Source organism: Macrobrachium nipponense, chromosome 14 (assembly GCF_015104395.2).
Source record: "Macrobrachium nipponense isolate FS-2020 chromosome 14, ASM1510439v2, whole genome shotgun sequence".
Lineage (NCBI taxonomy): Eukaryota > Metazoa > Arthropoda > Malacostraca > Decapoda > Palaemonidae > Macrobrachium > Macrobrachium nipponense.
In genome coordinates, this window is record NC_087207.1 from 39,739,111 (window position 1) to 39,757,099 (window position 17,989).

Here is a 17,989-nt window from a genome sequence, read left to right on the forward strand (position 1 = left end):
GGAAACTCCACATGTTCACAGCCTTTCTGTATCACACAGTATTATCATGAATAATAATACTGTGCGGATAACACAAAATACTGCTTCAAAGAGCTCCACTTGCTGTTAGGGCAGCTCATTGGGTGCAATGTAGGCATTGCTTAAGGTTCTTTTGCAGCATCCTTTGGCCCCTAACTGCAACCTCTTTCATAACTTTTACTGTAACTCTTTTCATAATCTCTTCCTTCCATCTTACTTTTCACCCTCTTATAACAATTGTTTCAATGTGCAACTTTGAGGTTTTCTTCATTACATCTTTCAGACCTTCTTACTGTCAGTTTCAGTTTCTGCACTTAATGACCTCAGAAGTCTCAGTGCTTGGCCTTTGGTCTGAATTCTATATTCTATTCTAGAGCTTCATTTATATTTTGGTATCCAAAACAAAGAGTAAAGTGAGGATTTCAATTTTGCAACAACAGCAGGTACTAAAGACTTAAATGTTAGTAAGTTATTGTAGACTATATTTACTAAAATATACAAAGACTCAAAAGGAAGATAAATATCAAGAATACAATATATTATGACAATGCAGGCAATCTCAAGAGAAACTGGATGTTATGAACTGTTTGTTATAGCCAATTTTAAACTGATATGACATGAATGAATGCCTAACTAATCCTTTTTTCCTTTTTGAATAAGTAACTGTCACTTTGGCCTTTGACTACTGCTGTCTAGTGGAGGCATGAACTAAAATATAGAGCTAAGGTATCCCCAACAAAAAGAGAAATACTACAAGTTATGTAGCACGTTTATTAAAATTTACCCAAATAGTAAGTTACATTTACACAAAAACTACAAATGCTTTTTGACAGGATTCTGCACTTACTTTTTTTACTTCTAATCCAGTCACTTCATCCACCAATGACCAAAGTAAGGCTTCATCTATGTTAGGAAGGTGAGGGTCAACTAGCTGTGGTTGAGTTGTCTGGGAAATTCTGAAGAAAAAAAAATCCTGCTGTTATATACTAATCTTGATATGCAAAAAAAATATACAAATAAAAATGACAAAGGTAGGCTTTCACTTCTGTGTAACAGGTATTGAATATAAGGCCTAATCTATTTATAACTGATAAAATCAATGCAACCTGTTTAGGTCTTTTGTCCTTCCTTTACTAAAATACTGTTCTCCAGTGTGGATGTCTGCTTCTGCCAGAGATTTATCTCTTTTAGATAGAGTGGTTCATGTTAGTAGGTGTCTGCTTTCTGACATTAGCAGTTATGACTTGGACTATCAACGAAGAATCTCGTTTTTCAATTTTCCATAAATTGTATTTCAACAGAGACCTGTCACATTCACAATTGACCCTTGATTTTCTTTTCCTGCTCAGAGCAATCAGATTTGCTGAACAGCATCAATACCCAGTGAATGTGTCTCACTGTCAAACATCTCAGTTCCAGATGTCATTTATTCCTCACACTGCTGGACTGTGGAACAACCTCCCTGAGGAAGTTGTGCAACAGGAAACTCAAAATTTCAAGCAATGATACAAAACATTATGTACTACCCAACAACAATGCTCCTTGTATTTTAACAATTTACTTACATTTTCATCTATTTATTTATCAATTTTATTCTTTTTTCTAACAGCTGATCTCTTCTTTCTGTACTGCCTATTACCTTCTGTTATTTCTTTCAAATGAACACCATATCATTGGAAGCTTAAATGTCAAGTTGATGGCCCCTGTGGTCTTGCTCCATATGAACAGGGCTCATTGTCTGAATAATAATAATAATAATAATAATAATAATAATAATAATAATAATAATAATAATGATAATGATAATGATAATGATAATGATAATGATAATGATAATAATAATAAATAATAATAATAATAATAAATATATGCAGAGACTCAAGGTGATACTCAAGTCAAAACTCAACGCCGGAAATACGATAAAAGCCATAAACACATGGGCAGTGCCAGTAATCAGATGCAGCGCAGGAATAGTGGAATGGACGAAGGCAGAACTCCGCAGCATAGATCAGAAAACCAGGAAACATATGACAATACACAAAGCACTACACCCAAGAGCAAATACGGACAGACTATACATAACATGAAAGGAAGGAGGGAGAGGACTACTAAGTATAGAGGACTGTGTCAACATCGAGAACAGAGCACTGGGGCAATATCTGGAAACCAGTGAAGACGAGTGTCTAAAGAGTGCATGGGAAGAAGGACTAATAAAAGTAGATGAAGACCCAGAAATAAATAGAGACAGGAGAATGACAAACAGAACAGAGGACTGGCACAACAAACCAATGCACGGAGAATACATGAGACAGACTAAAGAACTAGCCAGCGATGACAATTGGCAATGGCTACAGAGGGGAGAGCTAAAGAAGGAAACTGAAGGAATGATAACAGCGCCACAAGATCAGGCCCAAAGAACCAGATATGTTCAAAGAACGATAGACAGAAATAACATCTCTCCATAGGTAGGAAGTGCAATACGAAAAAATGAAACCATAAACCACATAGCAAGCGAATGCCCGGCACTGCACAGAACCAGTACAAAAAGAGGCATGATTCAGTTGGCAAAAAAAGCCCTCCACTGGAGCCTGTGCAAGAAACATCAGCTACCTTGCAGTAATAAGTGGTACGAGCACCAACCTCAGGGAGTGATAGAAAATGATCAGGCAAAGATCCTCTGGGACTATGGTATCAGCACAGATAGGGTGATACGTGCAAATAGACCAGACGTGACGTTGATTGCCAAGTCAAGAAGAAAGTATCACTCATTGATGTTGCAATACATGGGACACCAGAGTTGAAGAGAAAGAAGGGAAAAAATAAAAAGGATAAGTATCAAGATCTGAAAATAGAAATAAGAAGGATATGTGGGATATGCCAGTGGAAACTTGTACCCAAATAATCATAGGAGCACTAGGCCGATCCCAAGATCCCTGAAAAGGAATCTAGAAAAACTAGAGGCAGAAGTAGCTCCAGGACTCATGGAGAAGAGTGTGATCCTAGGAAAACGGTGCACATAGTAAGAAAAGAGATGGACTCCTAAAGGAGGCAGGATGCAACCCGGAACCCCACACTATAAATACCACCCAGTCAATTGGAGGACTGTGATAGAGCAAAAAAAAAAAAAACAAAAAAAAAAAAAAAAAAAAAAAAACAAAAAAAAACAATAATAATAATAAAATAATAATACTGTTAAAAAGGATGGCAGAATTAAGCGAGCTGATTTTATATACTGTTTTTTCTATTTTCCTTACAATTCACTTCTCAGGCTCAGCAATGTTTCTGAGTAACTGGCCAATATTCATATTGGGAATTTAAAAAAAATTGTAAATGCTGAAGGTAATCTTTTATTAGAACAGGATATCTGTTCCAGGTCAAGCAGGGGTCGTCGTCAGTGCTAGTATTATTCCGTAGGTGTAGTTCAGTTCGGGCCGGGGTCGTCTTTATTTTTAAAAGCTTGATGGGCGCTGCAGTTTACACCAAAGCTACGAACCTTGGACTTTGTCTAAATGGAGATAGTGAGTGTCCTGCGCAGTTCAAGACCACCACCATCAGGGCCTTCGTCAGGAGGGCCCTCTGGCACTGTTCGACGTGGCAGGACACACATCTCGAACTCGACCGAGCATCCCAGATGCTAATTAACAATGGGTACTCGAATAAACTCGTAAACCGAGAAATGTGAGACGCCCTTGACAAGTGGTACATGGCGGAGGAAGAGAGAAGGAACATTCCACCCCCGGAGGATATCAAACTTTTCTATAAAGCCTTCATGCACCACCAACACAAGGAGGACGAATCAGCCATGAAGAAAATAATAGATGATCACGTCCTCCCCATGGAGGAAGGAAAGTGTCCCTCATTATTTACTACAAGAATCGCCGTACGAAGGACCTCCTGATGAAGAACAACCCCTCCCCGCCCATAGAAGACCCCCTAACGCAGTCCAACGTTGTCTACCGATATGTATGCCCCGCCCAAGGATGCCCTGGGATTTACATCGACATGACGACGATGCGCCTGTCAAAAAGGATCTCCTGCCATGGCAAGGAGGGCGCCATTAGGCAGCACACCCTTGCAGTACACCAGAGAAACATCACGAGAGACGACATCGTCAGGAATATTAAGATCATAGGGAGAGCACCTGACCCACAACGTCTGCGTCTCCTAGAAGCGCTGCTTATTCTCGAGCAAAAGCCTCCCCTTAATACCACCCAAGAGGCGTTCCTGATACCGACGTGCATGAGGAGGACCACACCCCTCCCCCCCAAACGAAAGTGCCAGCGCGCATGAAACAAACACCGGACATGAGAATAATACCAGGGGTGACATCACTCAGGTAGAAGCCAATCAAGAGGCTCCTGGTGATACCCCACCCCCACCTGAGAAGGTCTGCAAGACTCGTAAATGCACGCCGTATGAGTCACCTTCCCAGGAACCAATGAAAACTCGACCTGCCAGAGAGGTGCTCTGACCGTACTCAAGAGCCCGCAACACCACGATATAAGGAGATGGATTCGCCACTGGAATTCAGTTCCTCAGCAGTTATTGCTTGATAATGTCCTGTGGATCAAGAGGAAACGTCGCGTTGGAGAGAGAGAGAGAGAGAGAGAGAGAGGAGAGAGAGAGAGAGAGAGAGAGAGAGAGAGAGAGAGAATTGTATAAGCAATAATAAATCAAATGACTCAACCGAATTTTACCATGCCCTTTGGTGCGTTGCTCGCCAGTCTAAGCAACAACGAGAAAGCCGTCATCAGAAAGATAGAGAAGACTCTACAAGATTAATAGTGCTGAAGCAGCAGTCACTTTTAACAAAACACGCCTACGAGAGGGTCTCCTTCCGAGATGATGATGATGATAATAAGTTAATAATTAATAATAATAACTGAATCTAATAATAATAATTAATAATAATGGAATAATAACTAATAATAATGATAATAATAATAATGATATATGCAGAGTTATGGCAATACTTAATGCCAGAAATATGATGAAAGCCATAAACACATGGACAGTACGTATCAGTAATTAGATACAGCGTGGGAGCAGTGGAGTGGACAAAGGCTGAAATTCACAGCACAGACCAGAAAGTAGGAAACACATGACAATACAAAAAGCACTCCAATCAAGAGCAAATACAGGCAGACTATACATAAGATGAAAGGAAAAAGGAAGACGTCTACTATGCATAAGGGACTGCGTCACCATTGAGAGCAGAGCACTGGGACAATACCTGGAAACCAGTGAACATGAGTGGCTAAGGAGTGCATGGGAAGAAGGACCAATAAAACTAGATGAAGACCCAGAAATATAAAGAGAAGACTAGGAAATATAAAGACTGGAGAATGAAAAACAGAAAAGAGGAATGGCACAGCAAATGCATGGACAGTACATGAGACAGACAAAAGAATTGGCCAGCAATGGAACATGGCAATGGCTACAGCGGTGAGAACTCAAGAAGGAAACAGAAGGAATGCTAACAGTGGCACAAGACCAGGCCATAAGAACCAGAGTATGTCTAAAGAACAATAGAGGGAAGTAACATCTCACCCATATGTAGGAAGTGCAATATGAAAGAGGACACCATAAACTGCATAGCAAGCAAATATCTGATGCTTGCACAGGACCAGTAAAAAGAGGCACAATTCAGTTGCAAAAACCCTCCACTGGAGCCTGTGTAAGAAACATCAGCTCTCGACTGGAGTCACTGCCGGCCTCCACAAACTGGCTAATGTTGGAGGGAGAAACAAACTTGGAAGAGGAGGATTCCTTCAGACGTTTAGTGGACTGTGCCAGCAGGTCTTGGGTAGACTTCTTCTGGAGGTCTGACAAGATCTCCAGAACAATGGACTGTGGGAAGAGTTAATGCCGGTCTAGAGGGGCGAAAAGGAGAGCAGACTTCTGGGTGAGGGTAACTCCTTGAGGAGAGGGAGGCAAGCTCTCAGGAACAATCTCTAATGGCCTTGTCTACACATAATATAGCTAGCCAGTCACAGGCCAGGTCTTCTGCCAAGGGTGTGTGCAGTCTTCTATCTTTCCAGTCGAGGAAACTCAACACCTCAAACACCTTAATGATGTTTTTAACAACGTGATAGAGTTCAGCAGACGAAAACATGACTTTCGGTGCCACAAAGGGTCAGTGAGGCCAGAGAAGTCCCTCTGGGAGGAGGCAACAACTCCCTAAGAATAGGAGAGGTATCTCCAGCAAATAAGTCTGGAAGGGGGTCAGGCTAGAGTGGCTTTGCCCTGTTCACTCTTTAAAGCCAGCCAGTCATCCACTTCCTTGAATGCTTTCCTTGATTAGGAGGACAGTACCATCTTGGGGAGCCAAGTGTAGGCATCTGCCTGGTTTCTCATAAAAAAGGTAAAGGCTGGAGAAACTTGAGCAGCAGACAAGAAAAATTAGGGGAAAACTAGCCAAAAGGTAATGGAGTAACACAGCATAAGCAGACTGAGAGGTGGCTTCTTCCTCAAACACTTCATCAGATTAAATAGGTGGTAGTGCAGGGTCCTGAGAGACTGAGGGAGCAGCAGGGGTCTTCTGAATAAATAATACCTCTAGATAGCACTTAATAGGCTCCAATGATGGATCTTCTCCAGTTGGTGAGGAGGATGAAGCAGGTGTCCACGAGCTGGTGCCAGAAGTACTAGAGTTGGCACCACCACGTTGAATGGAGTCTGGCGCTTGCAGACAGGAGTCAAGCGCTGTGGTGGTGACAGGTGTTCGGAGGCAGAGGGCAGTCTGGAAGACGACGACTTCCACTTAGGAAGCTCTTTTGGGCGCTTGGGAGCCAAGAGCGGGCACTCCACATGTGGGGAGTGACTCTGAACTGTCCCAGTCTGACACCTGGGAACAAGCCACAGAGGAGGCAGGAGGCTTAACAAAGCTGCAGAAGGGTTGGCTCTTTGCCTCTTAGCTGGAGGAGGAGAGTGGTCAGCTCCATTGGAGTGCCTCTTGAGAGGGTGAGAGGAAGCAGGATAGCGCGAACTGTGCTTCTTGTTGGGCTGGAGGCTTCAGAGTCGGAGGAGTGTTGATGTGGGCTTACAGTAATACCTTTCCACTGCACGACTGTCAACACCTGGGGAAGCAGGTGTGACTAAGGGGGTGACACCCCACGGGCAAACCCCACTGACCTCCCTTTGACTTCAGGTATGTCTTCTTCAAGAAGCCACCTCCTCCACAGACAGAACACTCACTTTTCACATGAACTGATACTCTTTCGGAGAGCACTTTCACTGAAGCACCTAACTCTGGCATTGCAGTCACAATTATACAAAACTGTTGATCAAGCTTGATTAGAGATTGGTAATGAGGTTGGGTTTGGAAGCATGGGAGTCTTGCATAGGAGTGTGTGGTAAAGAGGTCGGAGGACTAAGAATGAGCGGAACAGCATGAGCTGGTGATGATGGGACAGTACTTTCCTCTAATAGCCTAGCAGAATCAAGGTTAGCTGTATTTCAGGCTCTAGAGGCCACCTTCCTCTTTCTTCCCCTTTCAAGCTTACTAAACAAATAAGATTTTTAAGCTTTCCGCTTCTCATCCCAGTCTTGGCATTCAATACAGGTATTCTCAATATCACAAATCATGTCCCCTACTGTTAGGAACAATAGTTTACCGATTGTTCCCTTGGTGGATTGTTGCCTCCTTTGTTTTTGTTTTTTAATTGCTGGCGAGTTTACGTCTGTTGGATGGCGTCAAACTTCGTCAGTCAGGTTCTGGAGGGCAGAACAACCAGCCAGGTTCAGAGCGGCAGAGAGGCAGAGTCTTGGCAGCAGAGCAGCGGAGAATATCTGAGGACGAGTTGGTAGTTGTATCAACCCTGTCGTGAACGTCCAGTGGTCGAGGAGGACCTCCATACTGTATCTGAGGTCGAGATGGTTGTTGTATCAACTCTGTCTTGATCGCCCAGCATTCGAGGAGGATGTCCATATTGTCTCCAAGGACGGGGTGGTTGTCGTATCGGCTCTATCTTGATCGTCCGGCATTGGACTGTTGTCCTCATTGTTTGAGGAAGTGTTCCCCGTTTTGCTCTGTGTACCATTATGCCGCTTCAGTGTCAATTTTAATTATGTATTACGCTGCCTATTTCTATTTATTATATTTAAAGATTGTGATAGCCCTTATACAGCCTATTTTGTGATTATTCTTTTTATTGTTTAGATTGTGATTTTTCATGGCTTTGTTATTGAAGGGTGGATTTTGTTTCTTAGACTGATTTTACATATTATTGTTAGTTTGTAATTTTTTTGCGTTTTTGCCACCCAGAACCTTGACTCGCTGTACATAATGTATTTAACTCTTGTAAATAAATTAATTTTAAGGTAACTTTTTGATTTTGTTATGCTCCTCCCTCCTTTGTTTGTCACCTGTCATCAGTCATTACAGCCCAATTGCTTATTATTTTTAAGAACCTGTCGATCTCGAGAGTCGAGATCGTAATACCTACATTTGACACATTTAGCACGAGAGTCGACTGACGACTTAACTAACCTAGTCTTCCATCCCTCACCACAAAAGCGAGCACTGGATTAACTAGTATCTGACATTCTGCTAAGTAAAATTTAACTAAGTAGCTAACAAAGCAAAGAATCCTAAACTAAGCGATAATATCACTAGCAAAGCCAATAATCAAGAAAGTTATGACAAATTCTGAGTAGAACACCAAACAAACGATGATAGAAGGCTGCAGGAATGAATGATGTTGGTCGAATGCCGGTAGAAAAATGATTGAGCTCTCTGCCATGTCGCTCTTTACCCCGAAAGTGGAGGTGTTTAAGTCACCTGCACCAGACAGTTGAATAGTTATTGCAAATTTTGAGTTTTTAGGCTGCTATGGTTTTGAAAAGCAATAGCTTGTAATTACTTGTTAAGTTTTTTATATAAAAACTAAGTTTATAAGAATTCTATAAATGAAATTAACAGCAAAAGATTAAATAAACCATCTGAAGCTAATCGAGATTTTAAGAATTAGGAGAACTTATAACAAGAACCTGTATACTAACCTATGAGCTGAATGGAAGACCGGGCATGCTGGCATTTCATACATGGAAGCAAGTATAGCAGCACATCTATGGAGATATCGAAGTGCATCTAAACACAAATCACCACCAACTAATTCATCCCAACCTACCACTGTTTCATCTGTTGTTTCTTCTTCTCCTTTTTCAACAAAGAATAAAACAATGAACATTAAAAAGAGTGTATAATAATTGATTTATATATGAAATGCTTAATATCATCAGAATAATTCAAACATTTCTGCCCTTAATAAAGATAATATATTACAATGCAAAAGTTAGTTACCGGGTGAATGAGTTCAGAAACTTTGTCTATAATTGCCTCATACATGATAGGAAACAGTGGTGCCATATAGAAATGGGCAAAATTGAAGACAAAGATGATTGCTTAAAAATTGTTAATAAAGAGGAAAAAAAGATATTATTATAATGTTGTTTCAAATGAAATATACAAACCAACAATACTTGCTGTACTTGAATCAAATGATATAAGACTATTGTAACCCTATGAACATTTCTCATCTCTAACACTGCTGTTCACTTTAGCTTTCATTTTTGTCCTACCGTGCTCAGTGGAATATGTTACCATAAACAGAAAAACCTACATTTTGAATAGAAATAGACAATAATAAAATATCTGAGCTGCATACATATTCAGTGGCCAAAACCCTGGATGCAAAAAAGGCTCCTAAAAGCAATATGCAGTGTTCATCACCAAACTGCCTAATGATTTTTCAATATAAGTAATTAGCAATACAAATTTCTGTCCTTCAAGTCCTCTGACCTGCAATGATAATTTAGGAAACAAATTTATAATTTTCAGAAACAGACATCAATGTTTTATCAATATCTTTGTAGTTTCCACTGAACAAACCACTGTCAAATCTGAATTACTCTTAACACAGACATATATCCCTAAAAATACAGCTGCTAAGCAAGATTGTCCAGAGAATAAGGGGACTGCCCTCATCTTTGCTTACACGAAAGGGCGATTGAAGAGTAACCATCAATATTGGTAGTGGTAGGCCTCAAGTTACATTGGTATCAAAACTATTATACTTTTCATTAAGTAGTTTAAACAGACCACAAAGTTACCATGCTGAACACTCACAAGGCTAGTCTGAAGGATCTTTATTAATATATATATATATATATATATATATATATATATATATATATATATATATATATATATATATATATATATAATGGTCATCAAAATGCCCCACATGCTCCATTCCCACTTAAAAAATTAAAGGAAAATACTTGATCAGATGTCTGCTAAGGGGCTTGTACAATGTAACTGTTTCTGTGATTTCAAAATATTTGATGTACCATTGGCAACTCCTCTCTTACCTGATCCCTTCACATGTTTCAAAAGACACAAGATGCAATCAAGGGCAGCATTAGCAAATACCAAAACATTGTCAGTTGCTAAGAATGCTTCAAAAACATCTCGCACGACATGTAGGTGGCCAACACTATCTCTTGGTGTACCTCCACTGACACTGACACCTGAGGGATAATATTTAATAAGTTAAGATTAATATATGCTATGTAAAATAGAAAGACTTAAATTTTCCTAGTTTCTTTTTTGATAGCATAGCTTTTAAACAGGGTAAGATCATACAAAAACATATCGCAATGAAATTATGTAAATGGAGAAAATAAGAAAAACACAAAATTGTGTTTCAAACTTTTGCCGCTACCACAACTATATTTGCTACAAAATCTTAACCTAATTTAATACATATAAATACGAAGGTATTAAACCCCCCCACACAAAATACTACCATAGTAGCCACTTAACCAACACAAAAATGAGGACAAAGAACAACTAGCCCCCACCACTGTATCTAAGAATAAATTAAGGTAAGAAGTGAAAGTATAGACTGAAAGAAATTATAACCAAAGAAGAATTAATGAAACATTGTAGACAACAAGGGAACAAGCCTGGACACCTCAGCACAGAGTTAATTGCCCACCAAACATAAAGGGTGACACTTTTTAACTATTAAAGACTTGGGGATCCAACTGCATATACACCAAATTTCATTTTGGCTGGTACTTTCCATGTCTCTCTTGAACCAAAGACAAATATAACAAGGAATATGTAAGAAAAAAGGCTGTGAGTGATTAGTATAATATAAAACAAATACAGTTGTAACTCAACTTCTCAAACTTCTGTATTTACCAGCAACATTATTATGATGAATTTTTGCTATGGTATCTTTTTAGCTGTGATACATTTTCAGAAAAATTTGTAAATTGAAGGTTAAGTCTACAGTACAGTTTACTATGAGGTCTTGGTTACATATCAAACTTTGTTACTGATGGAAGGCCCGACTTCTAGATGATCTGATACGCCGATGGGCTGCTGAATTTGTATTATTTCACTCCCGTAAATATACACAAATTTATTTTGTTTTATTTGGACTTAGTTAATATGTTTTTCTCTAACTTTTCAAGTTAAAAGAGAGAAAGAGAGACCATTGTATGTAATGAAATTTGCGCACATAATGACATCAAAAGCAATAGAGTGAGGTCGCATGGTTCATACTGCTAGGTTATAATTTTTTTGCTTTTTTTTTTTTTTTTTAAATTTGATAGCATTTTGTGTGTCCAATGTTTTCTCTAAAATTTAACAAATGGAATCGTTTAACTACCTTCAACCTAATATTGAAATGATAATGTAAGGACTGTGCTTATGCGATACTACTATTGATAGGTGTCTCCTATCTATATTTGGTAATGTAGATCAGTGGTTGGGATATGATGTTTTTTATCACTTCGTTTTGTTACCTCAATTTTGCTATAAGGGAAAATAGTTTTACATAACATAACATGATGTTCTAAAGATATCAGTGACAGTTTTTAACGTCATTATATAAGATTTCTTCCATCTTTGAAAAGAAAAATAGATTAATAAGGCATGAATCGTGCGTCAGGCAGGTGAACAAAAAATTATAAAACTCTGCCAATTGTTTGAGCGTGTGTGTACACACTGTCCACCTCTTGAAGGAAAGCTTGAAACTGCTTGCGGGTAAGAGAAGAGTGTTCAACAAGATAATTTACTACTTTTATAACAGTAGTCAGTACTTTGTTGAGATCAAAGCTCGAGATCTTGGCACATCAATTTTCTTGATGAACTATGTAGTGCAATTTCAGAATGGGGTGCCCAATTTTATCTTCAACCATCTTATTAAAACCCTTGTTAATTCCTACAATAGAAGGAGCATCATCTATTGTAACTGGAAAAATCTTTCCTATGTCTACCCCTTTGTTCTCAAAATGTTCAGTGAATGCCTTCAGTATGTGTTCTCCTTTGGTGGTGCCATACATAGGTTTAAGACAATACAGTTCGTCATGTACCTCTGTGTCACTATACCTGGCAAAACAGCCAAGTGGGGGATGCCATTAATATCCACGCTTTCATCCAGGGCCACACTGAACACAAGTGTACTTGTTAAAGCAACCATTTACTGCTGACTTACATTATCAGCCATTTCAGAAATACATCTCTCCACAGTTCTAGCTGAGACAGGCATGTCTTTTATCCTTGAGATGATAACATGTTTATTTGATATGCCATCAAATAACACCTCAAAGCACTCTAGGAGAACTGCTTTTATAAAATCTCCTTCAGTAAAAGGCTTTCCATGCTTAGCAATACACAGAGCTAGTTTGTAACTGGCTTCAGTTTCATTGTTTTTGCTAGCACTCAAATTTTTTAACACAATACTTTGTTTCTCATAGCAGGATACTGCTTTCTTAATTGCCTCAGCCTTGTCAGCACTATTCTTGAAAGTCTTCATGTGTTTTGTTTCAAAAGAGTCGTTTAACACTCGACGTGCAGCATACGACATTCTTGCGGTAGAGAGCTCACACAGCACGATCATTCTGCTGAATAAATCAGAAGTCATTTGTCCATAATGACTAATATGATCAGACATCAAGCTTGACTTTTTTCACAGTAGCTATGGTGACAATTAACTATAAAGAATATTACATACAGTGGCTAAAGAGTCACTGAAACAACAGCGCTTTGTGACAGATGCGCACGGCTGGTGGGAGCACACCGGTACCAACAGGTCTCATACTCGTCTACATCTTGTTGCACTCACATCTCATACTTGTCTACATCTTGTTGCACTCACATCTCATACTCGTCTACATCTTGTTGCACTCACTTCTCATCGTGGGTATGAGACATTTTCGTTTTAATTCAATGTATCTTAGGAAAGAAAAGATAGACAGATAAATATATAGATAGACAGATAGATAGAGAGATATGATAATTTAAATCATAAAGTAAATAAACCATAAAGATAAAAGTAATGATGCACAATACACATTCTCTCTCTCTCTCTCTCTCTCTCTCTCTCTCTCTCTCTCTCTCTCTCTCTCTCTCTCTCTCTCTCTCTAGTATTTTTTAGGATTTCTTTTTGTTCCTTCAAATCAAATGCCATGCCATAGACAAGCACACTGCATGCCAAGTCTGGCATGAGTGCTATATGTTGCCCACCCCTGGTGTATGCTCTTCTGGGAAAAGATTTCAGGAAACAAAATGCCAGAAATTTCCCCTTACCCAATCCAAAATAGGTTCACTTTGATCAAAAGTCAAATAGGCTTTCAGTTACCTCCAGTAGTTCTTCTCATTATTATTATTAATAGGGCTTAGTTTTTTTCATAAGTAGGTAGGTGGTCAGAAGGGGCAACTCTCTCAAAGGGGACAACAACCTACACAGTAGATTAAGTATATCTTAGTTTTACCAGACCACTGAGCTGATTAATAGTTCTCCTAGGGCTGGCCCGGAGGATTAGATATTTTTTACGTGGCTAGGAACCAATTGGTTACTTAGCAACCAGACCTACAGCTTATTGTGGGATCCAAACCACATTATATCAAGAAATGAATTTTTAATTACCAGAAATAAATTCCTCTGATTACTCGTTGGCAGTGCGGGGAATCGAACTCGCAACTACTGAACAGACAGGCAACCTACACAGTAGGAGGTACATCCTTTTCATAAGGCTCAAAAACTGTCTTATAAATGAAAAGGAAAAGCAACACCTGGACTGCCCATCAAGGGCACAGGTAGAGGAAGAGGGGGGGATACCAATAAGAATTGATGGGTCAGGGGTCGGCTTCAAAGATATCACAAGGAATGGAAGTCTTCTCCTTAGGGACACATTATTCTCAGTCAGCTGGGGTGGATATAGTCTCATCCCCTCCCACCTTTGAAAGGGTTCTTTAAAAACCCAGACCCCTCTCTGGAAGATTATGTGCAGAAGGCCCTGTTAAAAGGAGCCATAGAGAAACATTCATATATTCATCACAATGCACGTCTGTTCAGTGTTCCCAAAAAGGATTCCTCTGAATGAAGGGTGATCTTCGACCTACTGACATTGAACAAGCACAATGTTTGCCAAAAGTTTCGAATGACCACCGTTGCACAAGTACGTTCAGTCATTCCAAAAAGGGACCTGGACAGTTTCTACAGATCTGAAAGATGCATACTGGACATCCCTATTGCCATTCCCTTCCACCCTTTCCAAGGGTTCCAGATAGGGAAAAGTACAGGTTCAAAGTCATGCCTTTTGGGCTAAACATTGCCCCAAGAATCTTTACAAAACTGGTGACAGTAGCTGTCCGAGAACTCAGGAAAGAAGGAATACATCTAATGGCTTATTTAGATGACTGGTTAATTTGGGGGAGCCACAAGAAAAAAGTGCTTGAAAAACCTAAGAGCAGTGGTCAACAGACTCCAGTCCAAAGGTTTTATAATAAATTGGAAAAAATCCTGCCTCATACCCAGCAGACAATTTCACTGGCTGGGAATGTGTTGGGATACTGTTCATGGCCTTTTGTACCTTCCCTTCAAAACACAACAGAATAAAGAAAAACCTCAAAAGGTTCCTGACACAGCCCATTGTTTCCAGATGGCAGTTAGAACGTATGAAGGGTCTGCTGCACTTTGCATCAGTAACATATCCAATACTCAGATTCCAACAGAAAAACATGAACAAATTTTGACTGTCACACTCAAGAAAACAAGATGCGAGACAAATCTCACAAAATGAATCCAAAAGTTGGGGAGATGCTTCGGCCATGGACCTGGGAGGAATCTCTGCCAAAACAAGTCACACTGACTCCGTCTGTAAAAGTGACAATACACACAGATGCCTCGTTGAAAGGCTGGAAAGGACATTGGGAGAATTGTCAGGTGGCAGGGAGGTGGTAAGCTACTCTAAAGAATTTCCTGGAGCTGATGTCTCTAAAGAAACTCAAACCCCCAGAAGAGACACATTCTCTTGGTTCTAGACAACACGACAGCAATATCCTACCTCAAGAAATTGGGATTCTGCTCACCTCCTCTCAATATGTTAATGTTAGCCATCCTTTGGATGTCACAGGTAAAGAAGTGATTCTTGTCTGCAATTCACCTTACAGGGTCTCTCAATGTAATAGCAGACTCTTGTCAAGGAAGATTACAGCCTCAACAGAGTGACATTGGACAACCACTCTTCAAACAATAACCAACCTACTTCCACTACCAGAAGCCTCTCAATATGTTAATGTTAGCCATCTTTCAGATGGCACAGGTAAAGAAGTGGCACTTGTCTGCAGTTCATCTCTCAGTGTAATAGCAGACTCTTTGTCAAGGAAGATTACAGCCTCAACAGAGTGGACATTGGACAACCACTCTTTTCAACCAACCTACTTCCACAACCAGAAGTGGACTTGTTTGCCACATATGAGAATCACACACTTTCAGTAGTGTTCCATCCGTATTTGCGGGATATGCATACCAAACCCCGCTGCGAATACCTAGAATCTGGAAACAGCTGAAACCCCTATAAAAATGCTTAGAACTGCCTAAATTGTTTGTTGAAAATCAAGAAAAACCCAATAAAATGTTTATACCTGGTTTTTAATAGTTTTATCACAAAAAGTGCATTATATGATGAAATTGATAAAAGAATCAGAGGATTTTTCTCAGAAACATACTGCAAATCCACAAATTTCCCACGAATAATGAGTGGATATGGACCACAGAGAAATCTGCAAGTCTGTGAATGTCGAGAACGTGAATACGGGGGGTCAACTGTATATGTCCCCGAATTTGGACAGTCAAGCAACAGCAAGAAATGCCTTCCTATAAGACTGGAACAAGTGTAAGACGATACATCTTTTTCCTCCATTGTTCCAGGTTTCAAAGGTTTTGAAAAAACTCCTAACCTTCAAAGGAACATCTTATCTAATAGTCCCAAATTGGCCAAACAGGCATTGGTTCCTATTACAGTGGTCCCCCCGTATTCTCGGGGGATGGTGTTTGGCCCGAGCCCCCCCGCAAAATAGTTAGCAATCGCGGCGAAATGTTTGGAACCCATATAAAAATGCTAAAAACAGCCTATTTTGTTAGTTAAAACTTAAGAAAAACCACTAGAAATTTTTATACTTGGTTTTTTTAAGTTTTATCACAAAAAGTGCATTTTATGATGAAATTGATAACAAAAACCAGGAATTTGTGGATATTTCTCATAGAAAAATACTGTGAATGCGCGAATTTTCCGCGAATAATGCAGGGAAACGTTCCCAAGAGAAATCCGCGAATGTGTGAGTCCGCGAATCCGGAGAACGCGAATACGGGGGTCCACTGTACTTCAACAACGGGCGAAGAGATCAATTCCGCTACCGTCCGCTGTACTATCCCAGAAAGTACTAAGGAAAGTCGTTTATGCATCCTCCTTTCTAAGCCGAGACCTTCACGCATGGGTTTTTTAAATATAATTACTGTGAAAACTACTCGTTCAATGATGTAAGTACCTAGTGCATAAACTACAGACATCATCTATCCGGCCATACCAGCCCATATGGAAAATATGGTTAGATTATATCCATACTAGAGCCCAGTCAAGATTTCTTTAAAAAACTTTAAAATTTGAAGACAAGCATCTTGCGGTTACAACAAGTACGGCATACAAGGCAGCATTAATGGAACACTTGCTTTATGGATTCGGGATTGGTTCCAGCATAGAAGTTGTCACTTCCCTTGTGCGGTCTTTTTCTCTACAAAGACCCACTCCCGAAAGACTTCCAATTACGTGGTCCCTGAATAAGGTACTTAAACTTTTATATACCCCTCAATTCAGCGGACCTAATACAACCACAAGTCACATGCTTCAAAAAGCGATCTTCCTGGTAACATTAGCATCAGGAGCCCGTATTACTGAACTGGGCTCTCTTAGACGTGGACGATATATCACACAAACTGCTGATAATCAATTACTATTGTCCCCTGGTCCATCATTCCAGGCCAAGAATGAGAATACTTGAAGAAGGAAATCTCCTAATCTTATAAGAAAACTCTATTTACTAGACAGAACATTATGCCCAGTTCAAGCAGTTAAGGTTTACCTAGAGGTCATAGCAAACATCCCGGTGCGTCTGATTTTCCTACATCGTAGTACAAATAAACCACTCTCTACATGGGCTCAGAATAATTTTAGTGTCCCTCATTAAAAAGGCTAACCCACATTCCTTCCCTAGATCGCATGATATTAGGAAAGTAAGTACACTGTTGGTCTGCTTCAGAAATGTATCTTTTGAAGAGGGCTCCGAATGTACTGGGTGGTGATCACAGTCAGTATTCTTAAAACACTACTGCCATGAGCTGGAACAAATTCGACTGCACTGTGTATCAGTAGGTGGTATGGTTAGTCCTGACCTCATAGGCACTAAAGCGGAAAACCGCAGGTCTTCTTAATGGGTAAGTATGCTGACTATCGCAACCATACCCAGCATGCTAAGAAACCACTATATAACTTTACACTAAAAACATAACTTCTTGCTTAGTTTTGTGTTCTTTGTTACCGAAACTGGTGGCTTGACATTGGATCAGAGATTAATTTTTATTTTGAGGTTGTTGGGAAGGAAATTTTGGGAGCT

The 17,989-nt window shown here is 39.8% G+C and overlaps 1 protein-coding gene across 1 annotated transcript in view; it reads right to left on the reverse strand.

Annotated features, from left to right (window-relative positions):
* Positions 1-684: 684 nt before the first annotated feature.
* The window catches only part of LOC135226200 (brefeldin A-inhibited guanine nucleotide-exchange protein 3-like), a 166,294-nt gene continuing 148,989 nt past the window's right edge, over positions 685-17,989 (reverse strand). Inside the window, 4 exon segments of the mRNA XM_064265643.1 lie at positions 685-726; positions 866-974; positions 9,022-9,178; positions 10,393-10,551. Coding sequence (XP_064121713.1) covers positions 685-726; positions 866-974; positions 9,022-9,178; positions 10,393-10,551 — 467 coding nt within the window.